General features: G+C 42.3%; 2 protein-coding genes across 2 annotated transcripts; one reads left to right on the top strand and one right to left on the bottom strand.

Moving 5' to 3' along the window:
• The first annotated feature begins 701 nt into the window (after positions 1-701).
• On the top strand, positions 702-5,801 carry LOC106561997 (dnaJ homolog subfamily A member 2). The gene is made up of 9 exons (XM_014126509.2): positions 702-887; positions 2,080-2,139; positions 2,297-2,523; positions 2,674-2,754; positions 2,919-3,052; positions 3,349-3,545; positions 4,243-4,387; positions 4,489-4,616; positions 5,003-5,801. Exons 1-9 carry the CDS (start codon positions 738-740, stop codon positions 5,186-5,188), a joined length of 1,308 nt encoding a protein of 435 aa, XP_013981984.2. The 5' UTR covers positions 702-737; the 3' UTR covers positions 5,189-5,801.
• A 3,383-nt stretch (positions 5,802-9,184) lies between these two features.
• On the bottom strand, positions 9,185-12,299 carry LOC106562035 (borealin-2). Its single transcript, XM_014126556.2, has 10 exons — positions 11,998-12,299; positions 11,780-11,911; positions 11,647-11,687; positions 11,486-11,534; positions 11,354-11,412; positions 10,087-10,139; positions 9,851-9,937; positions 9,573-9,663; positions 9,412-9,498; positions 9,185-9,328 (listed from the first exon to the last, which is right to left on the bottom strand). The coding sequence occupies exons 1-10, from the start codon at positions 12,116-12,118 to the stop codon at positions 9,269-9,271; spliced, it is 780 nt and encodes a 259-aa protein (XP_013982031.1). The 5' UTR covers positions 12,119-12,299; the 3' UTR covers positions 9,185-9,268.
• Between the last annotated feature and the right edge of the window lie 4,125 nt (positions 12,300-16,424).

The raw sequence follows: 16,424 nt of genomic DNA on the forward strand, positions 1-16,424 counted from the left end.
TGCAAACACCATGCTCTACCAACTGAGCCACAGGGAAAGTTAGGTGAACTCAAGTGTCCTTTTGTTCCAGCCATTACAACACCTCATGGATACGATACACAGTTCATATTCCTACCAACATAGACCCAATGATATGATTCTGTAGGCCTAGATGTAAAGATATGGTAGACGGTGTCAACCAAGAGAGGACAAATGACTCCTGAAGTACATACATAAATATACAGACTGTGCAAATACTGTGTGTCTATAAGTGCATGTGCGAGCTTGTATGTGTGTGGTTGTGAGTTTGTCAAAGTTTCATCTTAGAGACATGCCACAAGAGGTCTCTTCACAGTCCCCAAGTCCAGAGGGTGCACAGTACTAAATGGAGCCATGACTACATGGAACTCTATTCTGATTTAAAAAAACAGATAAACGCATGCTTACACACACACAATAGCATACGCACTATATACACGTACACATGGATTTTGTACTGTATATATGTGGTCGTGGTGGAGTAGGGGCCTGAGGGCACAGTCTGTGAATGTATTGTAATGTTTTAAAAATTGTATAAACTGCCTTAATGTTGCTGGACCCCAAGAAGAGTAGCTGCTGCCTTGTAAAATACCCGAATCAATTGCACATGTATAATAGAGAGGATAAAATAGATGAGGTGAAAAGAACGAAGTCACTCTATAATTGAGATGCACCCTTTTCTTTTAACGCCAGGAGAAAGGTTAAAGTTGACGCAACGTATGACGTTCTCGACCGGCTCTTCTTCTTTCTCTTCTCGCTTCCCGTGCATAAGGTCCATCTCCAGCTTCATCATGGCGAACGTTGTCGATACTAAATTATATGACATTCTAGGGGTGTCCCCCACTGCCACTGAAAATGAGTTGAAAAAGGTAACGTTGATTGTATCTCTCAATTTATCGAGTCAAATTTAATCTAGGTGCTGTGGAGTTTGAATTGTTCGTAGAAACAGGAAATAGGTTATTCTGGCTAAAAGCTAGTCTGGCCTAGAAACGGTTACGTTAGCTAGTTTGACTAGCTCGCTAGCCATGTTTCTAGCCAACAAACGTTAGCGTCAATCAGCAGATACTTGTCAAATGTGTGTCCTGTACTACCATTTATCTGCCTTATTGTTTTAGCTAACTACCTCTCTTTGGCGCAAAGTCTTTTAGATGTTTGTACTTTGCGCTTACGTTAGTTTTCAGTTTCGATGATGGGCATCTCGTATAACGAACGCCGGCTAAGAGTATATATTTTTTGTAAAAGTTAGCATGCGGTTGGTAACTATGTCTTTTAGTTTAGAGTCCGCATAATACGCAATGCTTTAAATATTAAACATTTACTGTATCAACTCGTTTGATAGCATTGGATTAGCAGTTTTGTTTACGTTTTTCCAGACTGGTGGTTGCTAACTAAGACAATGACTAGCTAATAGATAGCTAACTCTCGTGCGTCTGTCTGCTTATAAGATAAAAGACGCAACCGAGTCGCCTCGTACCAGGTTTCTATAGATAAGTTACTATATCAAGGTGATATAGTAACTTTTTGATATTTTAACGTTAACTAACTCTTCGCTAACGTAGTGTGTGCCACCAAACTAGTTAGTTGGCTAGTTGCGTCATTTAGCCGGCTAACCTACGACGTTAACTCACGTGTTTACAGATTCATTCACAGTAATGGAATTTTGTGGCCAAATCTCCAGGTCGGACATTTTGCGTTGATTTTGTTAGTGAAAATGTGGTTAATAGTTGTGATAAACATTAACTGTTTAGCCAGTAGCTAACTTTAGTCATTGTGAGAAAATAGCTAACTAGCCCGTCAACGTGCATATAGTAGCTAGCTAGCTATCTTCCGCAGTTTTTTTCACGTTCAATTTACTAGCTAGCTAATTTAGGCCAGCAAACTAACCTTAACGTAAAAAGCAACGTCAGATTCCTGTCAATAATTCATTGATGGCTACTACGGGGATTACGTAATAAGTGGAAAGGGCCATGGTTATACAACTCATTGGCTAACGTTAGCTAGCATAAATAATCGAAACCAGTGCCTTGTATGTTGTATTCATGTGCTTGCCTTTTCTTTCAGTCATACCGGAAGCTAGCAAAGGAATATCACCCCGATAAAAACCCAAATGCTGGCGACAAGGTATTGAAATGGCTTAAAGTACATTTTTGGGGGGGAGGGATACGATGTGGTGTAATGTGAGGGAAGGGTTCAATTGTTCCTTAAACTGATGAGTAGATACAAAACAAATATCTGTAAATGTCATAACACTTAATGTATACCTGTCTCCTTCAAACAGTTCAAGGAGATCAGTTTTGCGTATGAAGTGTTGACAAATCCAGAGAAGAAGGAGCTTTATGATCGCTATGGGGAGCAGGGACTGCGGGAAGGAGGTGGAGGAGGTGGGGGAATGGATGACATCTTTTCACACATCTTCGGCGGTGGACTCTTTGGCTTCATGGGCGGACAGGGGCGCAGCCGAAATGGTGGTAGACGAAGAGGAGAGGACATGGTTCACCCACTCAAGTAAGCTTAGTCTATGGATTGGTGGTGTCACAGATCTCTTGAGTGATAATCAAATATTTTTTATATTATGATTCATTGTCTGACTGTTCAAGTGGCCTGTGGTTTCTATGACCTTGCTACTATCTCCAATTATGCTCATTGGTTTTTAAGAGTTTCACTGGAAGACCTGTACAATGGAAAAACAACTAAACTGCAGCTGAGCAAGAATGTTCTTTGTGGCACTTGTAATGGGTAAGTGTTTCCACTTTCATCCTCTTGTATCTGCAACAATTTCCCCTCAATTACTTCTCTAGCCCACATGAAGCAGTGTTGATCTTGCTGTTTTTGCTTGTCAATTATTGCATCATACATGTAGGTTTGTTGGTGTGTTAGACTAAAAGTTAACTTCTCAACAGCCAGGGTGGAAAGACTGGCGCAGTTCAGAAGTGTGTGGCCTGCAGGGGGCGTGGTATGCGCATCATGATCAGACAGTTGGCTCCTGGGATGGTCCAACAGATGCAGTCTGTTTGTACTGATTGTAATGGAGAAGGTAAGTAACGGTACAGTTTAGAAACCATATACTTGCAGTACCCAGATACGCATGATTTTATTTATATTTAATAAATAAAAGAACCTTTCAACTGGGCAATTCGGTTATGGACAAGATCTTATTTACAATGACCGCTTACTGGGGAACAGTGGGTTAACTGCCTTGTTCAGGGGCAGAAAGACATATTATTTTTCCCTTGTCCGCTCGGGGATTCGATCCAGCAACCTGCCGCCCCAGGTCGCCTAGTGGTTAGAAAAAAGGCTCTGACTCATACATTTCTATTGTTATACCCACAGGTGAGGTCATCAACGAGAAAGACCGCTGTAAAAAGTGCGAGGGCAAGAAGGTTAGCAAGGAGGTGAAAATCCTGGAGGTGCATGTCGACAAAGGCATGAAGCATGGGCAGAAGATCACCTTCGGCGGGGAAGCTGACCAGGCGCCTGGGGTCGAGCCAGGAGACATTGTCCTCGTCCTGCAAGAGAAAGAGCACGAGGTAGATCAACTGCTGTGCTTTGGACACCATGGTCCCCACTCCTTAAGACTCTGTTTCATGTTGACGAAGGGCAATATTACAATGTGGAAACATATTAGTGAAGCTGCAACATTGATGTGTAAACTTGTTATTACTCAGCTATTATGTCTCGCATGTCTATGAGGAGTATAGTATAGGTGGCGAATGTTGAACGGTAGCTGGTTGAACAAAAGCCTCCAGCTGGCTGAGTTGGATCCTCCAGCACTCTTGACTGGGATCCTTTGGGAGCAGATTGAAGTGACGGCACGATGCTGCTAGGCCAATGAGAACACGATGTTTCCAGTACTGTCCTCACACCCGCTGAGCCCCTGCATGTCTGGCATAACTTGGTATTAATTATAGTCATGCGTGGCATGTTGTTCCTAATTCTGTAGTCCTAGCATTTCCACTCCATTGTGTCACCTCCAGACTCACTCACTCCTCTGAAGATGGGAGAACAGACACATGTTGATGGCACCAGCCTCTCATGTGGAAAACAGACCAGTACAGTAACCTGACAGGATGTATATGCACAGCTTCCGGGGGGGTGGGGGTGCGCCCGCTGTCTTATGTTCATTATTTATGTACCACCAGCCAGCAGTATCAGTTAGTTACATTTCTATCAGGTGTTATGTTAAATTGGCCTAAAACCACTCTGCCTGTTTTCTCATGCCAACAGACATACAAAAGAGCGGCACATGACCTGCACATGACCCATAAGATTGGCCTTGTCGAAGCACTTTGTGGATTCCAGTTTACGTTGAAACACTTAGACGGCAGACAGATTGTAGTCAAGTACGCTGCTGGCAAAGTCATTGAGCCAGGTAAGAATTTGATCTCTGTACTGGTTTTACATGTTGAAGATGATACAACAGCATGTGAATATAAATCCGTGCAGTATGTGAAAGCAATGTTTCTTTTACAGGCTCGGTCAGAGTTGTTCGAGGGGAGGGGATGCCACAGTACCGTAATCCATTTGAAAAAGGGGACCTGTATATTAAATTTGATGTGCAGTTCCCAGACAACAACTGGATCAGCCCTGATAAACTCAATGTAAGTCATGATGGACTATGAAAAGACGTGCCCATTTCTGTCACAAGCTTGAACATTACGGTACCCGTTCTATTATGGGATTGAATGACACAATTTGGTCATTCCTAACCGATTAGGATTTTGACCCAGACCATACTGGTTATGTTTAGTGTTTGATGGAGCTTTGTTATATAAAAATAACAGCCCATGTTATACAAATCTGCTACTTCAGCTTTTAAATACCATTACTAATGATATTGTTATTTAAGAGCTGAGGTACCCCACAAGTGTCTGATATTACATTTTTTAACAAGGGCTTTGTAACGATAGCTGCATGCTGAATAGAGGGCTTTGCTAACTAGACATGGTTCTAATTTTCTGTGACCCTCCCCTCTGTCAACCCCCAGGAGCTGGAGGACTTGCTGCCAACACGTGCTGAGGCTCCCATCGTGTCTGGGGACGCAGAGGAGGTGGACCTGCAGGACTACGACGTCAGCCAGGGCTCGTCTGGAGGACGACGTGAGGCCTACAACGACAGCTCAGACGATGAGGGAGGCCACCACGGCCCTGGAGTGCAGTGTGCCCACCAGTAGCATCTGGCACAGGGGAGAATGTATGTGTTGCACCCGTCCAATCTTCCATCCCGCATCCCTCGCTCTCCTTGTGGCAACACCAGATAAGATGGAAAAGGGTCATTTCTCCTTTGATTGGTGTGTAACTTGCATTTTTTCATAGTATTTACAATTTAATTTAAACTAACCATAAAATGCAGTTTTGGCCTCAGCCTCTGGACTGTGAGGTGTGAGTTAGGGGAGGAAGATCCTGAAAGGACCCAGGACACAAACATCACATTTTTAGGTTTGTATGTATCTGTGCTTGATTTTTACCACTTGATTTCTTTTTGTAGGTTTTACTTTTCTTTTCCATATATTAAAAATTCAAACATAAGAGATTGTGTATAATATGAAAGTGATTGTCGGTGAGCTTTATATCAGCTGCGCTTATACAGTGGTGATACAAATAGAAAACACCTGTTTCTGTCCTCAATCCTGGTGCATGTTAAGACCGCATTGGTTCCTGCACCGATTAAACATCCAACCTAATGAGCGACGCTGGGCAAAAATTACTATTTAAAAGCAGCATAACTTCTGTGAAACAAGGTTTATTAAGTTGTTAAATAAACTTTCTTCAAATCTCAAACAGCAATACTGGATGTCTGTGATTCTGTCTTGTCCTTGTCTGGGAAATTATTTCATCCGGAAGGAAATTATATTTTAGTTACCCATCAACAACAAAGGACTGAGGCGATATCATAGAGAATGAGAGGCCTCTAGTGGCCAAAAGGCCATTTTAGCATGGGCAGCATCAATCAGGGCTTCCACCATGCTTCCTCCATTTATATATATTTTTTTAATGGTCAACTGGGTGGGGATTCCTGAGTTGTACCCTCAATGGCATTGCCCATGCTGTCAGACGAGTCATCTATGGTAGGTATGCTCTACTCTTTCCTGAACTACACTGAACAAAAATAAACGTGGACTGTAAAGTGTTTTCATGAGCTGAAATAAAAGATCCCAGAATGTTTCCATTTGCACATGTTTACATCCCTGTTAGTGAGTTTCTCCTTTGTCAAGATAATCCATCCACCTGCCAGGTGTGGCATATCAAGAAGCTGATTAAACATGATTACACAGGTGCACCTTCTGACAAAAGGCCACTAAAATGTGCAGTTGTCACGTTGCGTGCTTTCAAATTGCCATCGATAAAATACAATTGGTATAACTAGCATGCTACAAGCTAGCTAGCCAGTTTACTAACTCAACCTAGCTGCCACTGTCAGCTTGGCTTACCAAACGATGGCCATTCGTGCATGTTTAACATAAGTCTATGTTAACATACTACTAACCCTCCTGCTCCAGCTCATCTAAAATGATGCAGGTGCTGTGCAGCTCTCTACCCTTACTGTGTAATGTGGTAGCTGTTTAGTCTTAGGTTGCTATTAGTTAATTTGATGAATCAGTGTTTTGCATAAAATATTTATCTTCATTCTGAGCTGAGAGAACACTGGGCCTGCTATCCAATCAAGCATGTTAGTGACCAGGAGGATAACATGGTGAAGGAGGTGCCAACCAGTGTTGTGGACCCATTCAGTCCCAACACTAAAGATGGGTCAGAGGAGTCATTGAGGCTCTGAGCACACGGAGTCCGAAGGAAGCTTTGCCTCAATACGCATGGTCTTGCGTGAGGCCTTAGCTTGATGACCATCAAGCCACAGCCCCTGCAGCTAACCCGTTCTTTAGTAAGGCCCCGGCAGCTACACCGTTGTGTGCCACCTTCACCGGCTTTTCTCATGGAGCTTCAGAGATGCTGGGCCGACCTGCGGCAAGGACGCTATCCGCCATGAGCAACATAAAACATGACCTGGACCATATGCCTAAGGCGGATGAATGCATAGCAGAGCTAATGCTCTCCCTAGATGAAGCCCTGAAAGATGATGCCCGCTGACACAGACCTCAGTGCAGGGGCACAGATGAGCTACTGTCACGGGCCTACGACACAGCGGCCCACATTCGGAACTCCTCAGTGCTCATGCTAGCACAGAACATAATGCTCCAGCTGGACCTCTGCAACAGCGTTTGCTTTTATGACCAGCGAGCTAGGCAGAATGATGTCCATCCTTGTGACTCGTCGCCAGGTCTGGCTCGCCCAAGCCCGATGACTCTAGACGGACGCTGAGAAAGCTCCCAGTGGTCCCCGGACTGCTCTTCGGCCCCGCGGCTCATCGAACGTAGAAAACAGCTGGAGTCAGGCTACACCACTGTGGAACCCACAGCCCAGAAACCAGGCATCACAGTCGTGGCAGAGGGAGGCATCCTACCACCAGCCTAACACAGGTGCTCGCCAGTCCCAGACAGCGATGCAGCCGTCCCCCACAAACCAGCATGGGGGCAGAAACGGAATGGCCGTCCGCCGATTTACCCAGCAGCACCTGACCTACTGGGCATCCAGTATACATCTCTCCTGGGGAAGGGAGCGATCACAAGAGTTAAAGATGGCTTTTACTCAACCTATTTCCTGGTTCCGAAAAAAAAGACAGACGCTTCTGTCCAGTTCTGGATTTAAAACGTTTAAAAATTCGAGGGCACAGCGCTGACACTGAACCACGTCACGGTTCAGTGTCAGCAACTTCACACCAAAGCGTCACCTTTAATGGCATGGCTCTGATCTCCTGCACTATGAGGGCATGTATAACACCTGTGCGTGGACAGCATTCTTCTGCAACAATTTTAGTTGAATGCACTGGTGAAGGTACAAACGTTCCAACAACTGACGGGCATGCTCGTGGCGGCCTCCGCGGTGCCACCATTAGGCCTACTGTCTTCAAGGCCACTACAAGGGTGGTTCAATGACCTCCGCTCAGACCCCAAGCGGGACAGAAACGTCAAAATACGTGCTACTCTACGGCCGTGGAGGTAGAGAGCCTACCTGACCACAGGTGTCCATCTCAGATCAGTTCCGGCAAGGGCGGGAGGTAGTGACGACCGACGCTTTGCTAACAGGCTGGGGAGCAGTGTGGCAACACAGGTCTGTTCGAGGAGAGTCGTGCCCCCGTTGGAGGAACGAGCACATCAACATGCTAGAACTTCAGAGTTTACCTCGTCCTGAATCACTTTGCCGGTTCTCAAACATGGCCTGATATCAGACAATACGTCAACCATCAAGGGGGAACCGAGTCTGTACGGTCCCTGCAGGTGGCCCAACAATTCTTGATATGGGCCCTACCACATCTGGCCTCCCTACGAGCCATTCATTACCCAGGCAAGGTGACAGACTTCGAGACAGAACCCACCCCCCGGGGAATGGAGATTACACCCACAAGTAGTGAAGCTATGGCAGGGGTTTGGACTAACACATGTGGACCTGTACACCTCAGAGCAAAGTCCAAGAACCCCCTGTGCATGGACACCTTAGCCCACACATGACCTACTGTATGCGCCCCAATTTTTGTTCAGCATTTATACATAGACTTGTATATAGCTAGCACCAACAAATCAAGTTAGTTTCTCTAGTAACCCAAAACTGTCTGGTTTTCTATTAGATTTCTCCCCTGCGTACACAAAATGTCATTCAGTGTCGTAGTTAGTGGGACTGCTTCAGCGTATGATCAGCCAGTCTTAAATTGTTGAAAGCATTTGTCCTGTCATTAGGGTCAGAAAAGGAGTGGTCAGTTATTCATTATCACCCAGCAGATGTTTTCATAAAGTGAGAAATTCAGGCACATTAAGTTGGGCTGTTTGTATTTTTAACCGGTGCTAGACTTAGAATGGTAGGTGCTGGTACTGTTTATTTGGTGCAGGAGTGCTACAATACCTTAGTTAATATTCTATAAGAGGAACAGGAGCTCCAGCAGAACATTTTAGGTGCCAGTACTCAGCCCTGGTGAGCTCTTGCCCAAGTCAAGCACTGTTTGCAAGACCACTATTTGTTCATATACCCAACTTTCAAGTTTGGCCGTTGTCAATACGAAACATTCAATAGGATGCTCACAACCATCAACTTCGCGGGGTTAAATGTTGCTCACCAGCCAGTAAACATGAATATACAAATCTTTATTTATTGTAAGTAAAACATGCATAGGTGGCATTAGTGGATCAATGTTAGCTGTGTTGGTATCATTGCGCACTCAGAGGCTGATTCTCTTTGACTTTGTTGAAAAGGTAGTCCATCAGTTTCTAATTGAGAAAGATTAGTGAGAATTAATTGCAGGGGATAAATTATTAATTCCAAGATGAAAAATGAACAGAATACATTTTACCATCAACTTCTGCATCTGGAGGACAGCCATGTCATCCAGTAACCCGATGTCGACATCTTCAACAGTATCATCCGAGAGACACAATGTCTTGGGAGAAAATGTGACTGGTTTAGACTGCTTGACCCAACTTAAAACCCAACAACCTCAATATGAAAAGTTACCTCTCCATGGGATGTAGAGATCATTACATGTGGAGACAATCCAGACAGGGAGCAACACAGGTAGTCATCACTGGCTGACCGCAAAACAGATCTTGAAACAAGGAGAATTTAGGACAGAATTTGTTTGATAAACTCAGACATCCCTTCAAAAGGTTAGTTTTGAAACTGCAGTCAATGCAACTGGTATTTTGGACCCAGTCATTGCAGAATAACTGCAGTTATACTACACTGACTGCAATCTTTTTTCCCATAAGGGATTGTGATAAGTGAAGGCAAACCTGTGTTTCGTTCCAGTCAGTTGAGACTGATCACTGATTTTGGCAAGACGAGTTTTGGTTCTTTTTGTATTTGTGGTAGTGGCACACCTGCAAGAACAAATGAGCAGAATCAACCAGAAGATGGCATTTCAGCTAACACTACTGAATTAGTTCAATCGGGTGTTTGAGTGGTGGACTGGAACAACTAGCAACCACCAGTTGCTCGCCAGGAATTATAAATATATACGGAGAGTTACCGTAGGCTTCCAGTGCTTGAGCTATTGGCAAGTGATCTGGCTTTCTTGGAACCCTTCAGAAGAACAAAAATACACAATTTAGTCAATTTTCTAAGTGGAAATGCCCAGTCTGTTCCCTTTTCACACATTGGCCTAATGACACGCAAACGAAGTCGGAGCTAAACTATACCTAGCTCTGCCTAAACATCAGCACCACAGGTAACTTCCACAACACTGAATGATCCGAGACAAGGCAGGAAGGGCTTTCTACACCATCAAACGAACATAAAATTCAACATCCCAATTAGCATCGGGCAGAAAGAATATTAGAACCAGTTTCCCATCAAGGCTGTGAGGTCTGGGATCCGCTCACCAACCAAGAATTCACAAAATGCGGCACACCAAATTGAGACTCCGCATGCAGAATTCTGCAAAAAAACAGGTGTACAAACATAACACCAAATAATGCATGCAGAATTAAGTCGCTAATTATAAAAATACAGAAAAGCTCCATTAAATTCTACAACTACCTTAAAGGAAGTAACAAACCTTCCATAAAGCCATCACCGAGAGAGTGATTGACCTACAGAGTCCCCTAAACATGCTGGTCCAGGGGCTTTGTTCACAAGACCCCACAGAGTCCCAAGACAGCTACACAAATCATGAGAAAACAAAATAATTACATGACACATTGGAAAGACAGACAAATAAAACACAAACTGGAATGATAGTTGGACCTAAACAGAGTACACAGTGGTAGAATACCAGGCCACTGTGACTGAACCAAACTTAAAGAAAGCTTTAACTCAGTGAGCATAGTCTTGCTATTGAGAGGTTGCCATAGCCTATCTTCTCTTGAGAGCCAGGTTTGCCTATGTGCACACTGCCCACAACACGAGTTGGAAACTGAGCTGCACTTCCTAACCTCCTGCCAGACATATGACCATAGAGACATTTCCCTCTGATTACACAGTCCCTCAAATAACTCAAACCAATCCAGTTCTGATAAACTCCCATAGCTATTGGGTGAAATACCAGCAGCAAGATGTGACCGGTTGCCACACGAAAAGGGCAACCAGTGAAGAACACACCATTGTAAACACAACCCATGTTTATTTTCCCTTTTGTACATCATTATAACACTGTACATAGATATGATATTTTAAATGTATTCCTTTGAAACTTGAGTAGTGTTTACTGTATTTTTAATTGTTTATTATCCATTTCATGCTTTGGCAATGTAAAACATGTTTCCCATGCCAATAAAGCCCTTTGAATTGATAGCTACCTTTGATGATTCTGTTGTAGCCTTCCTTTTATGAGCCGATGCACCTTCACTCACTTTGACTACAGAAATAAGAAAATTGTATCATTAATGACAAGTTTATATCCTTTTTAACTAGAGGAAATAAATCATTACCTTTACTAAGCTTCCTAGTGAGAGGCTGGTGAATCTCAGGTGATTCGGTCTGGGGAAAAAATAAAAATAAAAAAAAGTTGGATGCTCACATTTCTACAGTAAACCACAAGGAAGCAGCATTAACCCATTTACAGCCTGTCTGAATCCATGTTTAGTCCTACCTTTATGGCGATGGTGACTTCACCTGCCGAAATGTCATCCGCTAGGAAAGGACAGGGGGAAACAACCGAAATAAAAAGTCAACATGCGTTCATTTATTCAAACTAATATTAAAAATATAATTGAAAATCACACCATTAATTAAATCTATTATCAATGTTTTTTGAAGCGCAGGTGGCATTTTCATCAATTCCACTTTAAAAACCCGATCTACTGTTGCAAGAGTCTGCTCCAATTTAGCCTCCATCTCATTTATACGGTCCTGTGCTGTAAAGGGAGAACATAGTGAATTCAGTTCATTTGAGGAACATGGAAAACAGACAGTGGGGATGGGCCTACTATGAAATTAGTACCTTCTTTCTCAAACTGTTGAATAAAAAGCAACCCTTGCTTTTGGCGTATCTCCTTGCTAATTTGACTATCTGTGTGTCCTTCTGCCTGATTGCTGACTTTCCTTATCCTTCTTGGTGCCATGGTTCCATCAGTGTGCCTTCTTTCTCTGCCGCCACATCCCCTGAACGCTGATTTATAACCTTAAGGACACCAGGTGCTCCTGACCAGTCAATTGACCTTAAATTAACCCTAGAATCCACCTGAGGCCACTAATAATGCAACTCACTAACCATTAGTGCTGGGCTAGGAAAAAACTGTGCACCCTTGTCCTGCGGGTCAATCCAATATTAATTTAAAAGATAGCCAAGTTTAAGATCTATCAACAGTTCAGCACTCAGTACTGGAAAGCTGGTGTTCTCTTTGGTGGAAGTGTGACATGCAGTTATTTAATGACTGGTGGAGAGTGAATTGTCCTCCTGTATTAGATGGTAGACTGTTTATTGTTGAACTGTGTCATTGTAGTTTCTGATGTTTGGGTAAATGGCTAAACATTAGGTTCAGTAGTTTCCCCAAGCACAATCATTAAATTAAATTCATGTTGCATGAAACTGAATCTCTGGATTCATCTTCAGAGACCATTTATGCGTTTACACAGGCAGCCAAATTCTGATCTTTTTTCCACTAATTGGTCTTTTCACCAATCACATCAGCTCTTTTTACAGATAAAAATACCAGTATTGGGCTGTCTGTGTAAATGCGGCCTTAGTTTCAGACAAAAAAATTGATTTTTTAATCATCTCTCAAAATGGATCTCAAAAGTATTTATTGTACAAAACAGAAATAAAAATAAGAAATGCAAATCTGGAATTATGAAAAGAAATTATGCATATCCAAAACAAGCAAAAACAGGGGTTAACAGTCTTATTTCAGTTAGAAACTACAGTTGAAGTCGGAAGTTTACATACACTTAGGTTGGAGTCATTAAAACTCGTTTTTCAACCACTCCACAAATTTCTTGTTAACAAACTATAGTTTTGGCAAGTCGGTTAGGACATCTACTTTGTGCAAGACACGAGTAATTTTTCCAACAATTGTTTACAGATTTCATTTATAATTCACTGTATCACAATTCCAGTGGGTCAGAAATTACATACACTAAGTTGATTGTGCCTTTAAACAGCTTGGAAAATTCCAGAAAACTATGTCGTGGCTTTAGAAGCTTCTGATGCTAATTGACATCATTTGAGTCAATTGGAGGTGTACCTGTGGATGTATTTCAAGGCCTACCTTCAAACTCAGTGCCTCTTTGCTTGACGTCATGGGAAAATCAAAAGAAATCAGCCAAGACCTCAGAAAAAAAATTGTAGACCTCCACAAGTCTGGTTCATCCTTGGGAGAAATTTCCAAATGCCTGAAGGTACCACGTTCATCTGTACAAACAATAGACGCAAGTATAAACACCATAGGACCACGCAGCCGTCATACCGCTCAGGAAGGAGACGCATTCTGTCTCCTAGAGATGAAGGTACTTTGGTGCAAAAAGTGCAAATCAATCCCAGAACAACAGCAAAGGACCTTGTGAAGATGCTGGAGGAAACAGGTACAAAAGTATCTATATCCACAGTAAAATGAGTCCTATATCGACATAACCTGAATGGCTGCTTAGCATAACCTGAATGGCTGCTCCAAAACCGCCATAAAAAAGCCAGACTACGGTTTGCAACTGCACATGGGGACAAAGATCGTACTTTTCTTTTCAGGAGGGACTGGTGCACTTCACAAAATAGATGGCATCATGAGGCGGGAGAATTATGTGGATATATTGAAGCAACATCTCAAGACATCAGTCAGGAAGTTAAAGCTTGGTCGCAAATGGGTCGTCCAAATGGACAATGACCCCAAGCATACTTCCAAAGTTGTGGCAAAATGGCTTAAGGACAACAAAGTAAAGGTATTGGAATGGCCATCACAAAGCCCTGACCTCAATCCTATAGAAAACGTGTGGGCAGAAGTGAAAAAGTGTGTGCGAGCAAGGAGGCCTACAAACCTGACTCCATAACACTAGCTCTGTCAGGAGGAATGGGCCAAAATGTAAACAATTTAAAGGCAATGCTACCAAATACTAATTGAGTGTATGTAAACTTCTGACCCACTGGGAATGTGATGAAATAAATAAAAGCTGAAATAAATCACTCTACTATTATTCTGACATTTCACATTCTTAAAATGTGGTGATCCTAACTGACCTAAAACAGGGAATTTTTACTAGGATTAAATGTCAGGAATTGTGAAAAACTGAGTTTAAATGTATTTGGCTAAGCTGTATGTAAACTTCCGACTTCAACTGTATGTTAATATTTATTAGCACATTGATGTTGAACCCAAAACCTTTTCCAGTTAACTTTCAGCTCATGAAGAATGATGAATACAAACCAGGCAAACAAATGAAAACTAACATTTTGCAGAAAATGTGCATTTTTAAAACATTTCATTCATAAAAAAAATAATTTGCTGACATTCTCAAAAGCCACTCAATGTAAATTACAGCTTGTCGCCATGAAGGCACCTCATTGCAGTCAAATGGTTAAAAACAATTCATGTTTTGAGGTCAGTCAAGAGTTTCATACATTGAATGGCTGCCGAGGTTACGTCACTGCTTGACCACTTCATTCAGCATTAAACTGCATACAAAAAATAGAAATGAGATGATATGGTGTCAGAGAATAAAAGTAGCCTGAATTCATTGGTTTAACTGAAGATTTTAGACTGCCTTGTGGGTCATCTCCCACCTAAAAAAGGAAATTGTAAAGTGTTTCAGTTTGCAGAAAGGTAGATACGGGCAGAAGGATCCCACAAACATTTTACAAACAAAAACAAAGTGCATTCAACCCACCAGCTGAGATGTAAACGTACTCCCTTTCTCGTTCTCAGTTGATGCAAATGTGAATGATAGCCGTAAAGCCACTGTCAGTAAAAAGCGTAAACAATCTATGCAATAAATAGCCTAATATGGGGACAAGGCCGATATACATAATTACCAGAACCTACATTTCCCTTGGTTTGACCTTAACTAATTGAACAGTAGCACACAAAACAATTGCATTTCCTTCCATAACAGGTACATAATACTGTAACTAGGCACCCGAGAGTACAGACATTCACCCTCCAAAAAAAAACCTATCCAAGTGCAACAGACACCTCAGATCAGTGTCATGCTAGACAGGTACTGTATGGGTAAACATGTGCCCAACAGGAAGCTATGCAGGCTCAAAGTTGTATGTCTTGGACTGATAGGATGTTATGTTAGAAATGTTTAAGAGAATCCCTCCCCGCTATTTTTTGGACCAGAAAGAGCTGATGTAGCAGCACTCATTGTCCCGGAGTCCATGACCTACATAAACAACCTCTGTTCCCCAGTTCCATTTGGCACATTGAAAAAGGTACAGCTGGTTCTAAGATAATATTTGCACTTACAGTGCCCCATTGTGTAGATCTCTCACACAAAATGCCTCTTAAGGAGACAGAAAAGCCTCAAGACAGATAGAAAATACAAAACAGTGTAAATAACTTACCGGGCACAAAAATAAGTAAATGGAGTGCTAGAGAAAATGTCATCAGAACATTGTGTCCCATTTCCCAGTGCGTCCTCTATAATAGAGCACCTTTGAGTACATCACAAAGTACATTGCTTTAGTGTTAAAGGGGCAATCAGCAGTAGTAGCAATAAAACATCCTCACTGCCAGTTTCAATAAAAATCTGAGGGATGGGATTGGAGAATTGTAAACAAATTCATAGCCAGAGCTATGGATGCAAGGACTATTCATCCATGATATCAACATTACAGTTTTAACCATGTTAACTTCTCTCGGGTAGGGGGCAGTATTTTGACGTCCGGATGAAAGGCATGCCCGTAGTAAACTGCCTGCTACTCAGGCTCAGAAGGTAGGATATGCATATTATTAGTATATTTGGATAGAAAACACTCTGAAGTTTCTAAAACTGTTTGAATGTCGTCTGTGAGTATAACAGAACTCATATGGCAGGCAAGAATCTGAGAAAAATCCAACCAGAAAGTGTGGAACTTTGAGGTTTGTAGTTTTTCAAGTGATTGCCTTTACAGTATACAGTGACTTAGGGTTCATTTTGCACTTCCTAAGGCTTCCACTAGATGTTAACAGTCTTTAGAACATTGTTTAATGCTTCTACTGTGAATAGGGAGAGAATAAGAGCTCCTGGAAGTAGACGACTGAGAAAATGACATTAGCTTAGTGGCGCACACTCACATGAGAGTTAGCTGTGTTCCTTTTCTTTTTTGAAGACATTGGAATTGTCCGGTTGGAATATTACTGAAGATTTATGATAAAAACATCCTAAATATTGATGCTATACATCGTTTGACATGTTTCTACGAACGTAAATGGAACTTTTTTTGACTTTTCGTCGTGA

Source organism: Salmo salar, chromosome ssa11 (assembly GCF_905237065.1).
Source record: "Salmo salar chromosome ssa11, Ssal_v3.1, whole genome shotgun sequence".
NCBI classification, from domain to species: Eukaryota; Metazoa; Chordata; class Actinopteri; order Salmoniformes; family Salmonidae; genus Salmo; species Salmo salar.

What these genes read in the sequence shown, in the direction of transcription:
- LOC106561997 (XM_014126509.2), top strand. Translation starts at nt 738, where the DNA reads ATGACGTTCTCGACCGGCTCTTCTTCTTTCTCTTCTCGCTTCCCGTGC. An exon ending in ACCCAAATGCTGGCGACAAG is followed by an intron (nt 2,140 to 2,296) that starts GTATTGAAATGG and finishes TCCTTCAAACAG; the next exon opens with TTCAAGGAGATCAGTTTTGC. An exon ending in GACATGGTTCACCCACTCAA is followed by an intron (nt 2,524 to 2,673) that starts GTAAGCTTAGTC and finishes TTGGTTTTTAAG; the next exon opens with AGTTTCACTGGAAGACCTGT.
- LOC106562035 (XM_014126556.2), bottom strand. Translation starts at nt 12,118, where the DNA reads ATGGCACCAAGAAGGATAAGGAAAGTCAGCAATCAGGCAGAAGGACAC. An exon ending in CTACAACAGAATCATCAAAG is followed by an intron (nt 10,140 to 11,353) that starts GTAGCTATCAAT and finishes GTTCTTCTGAAG; the next exon opens with GGTTCCAAGAAAGCCAGATC. An exon ending in TCAAGCACTGGAAGCCTACG is followed by an intron (nt 9,938 to 10,086) that starts GTAACTCTCCGT and finishes TTGTTCTTGCAG; the next exon opens with GTGTGCCACTACCACAAATA.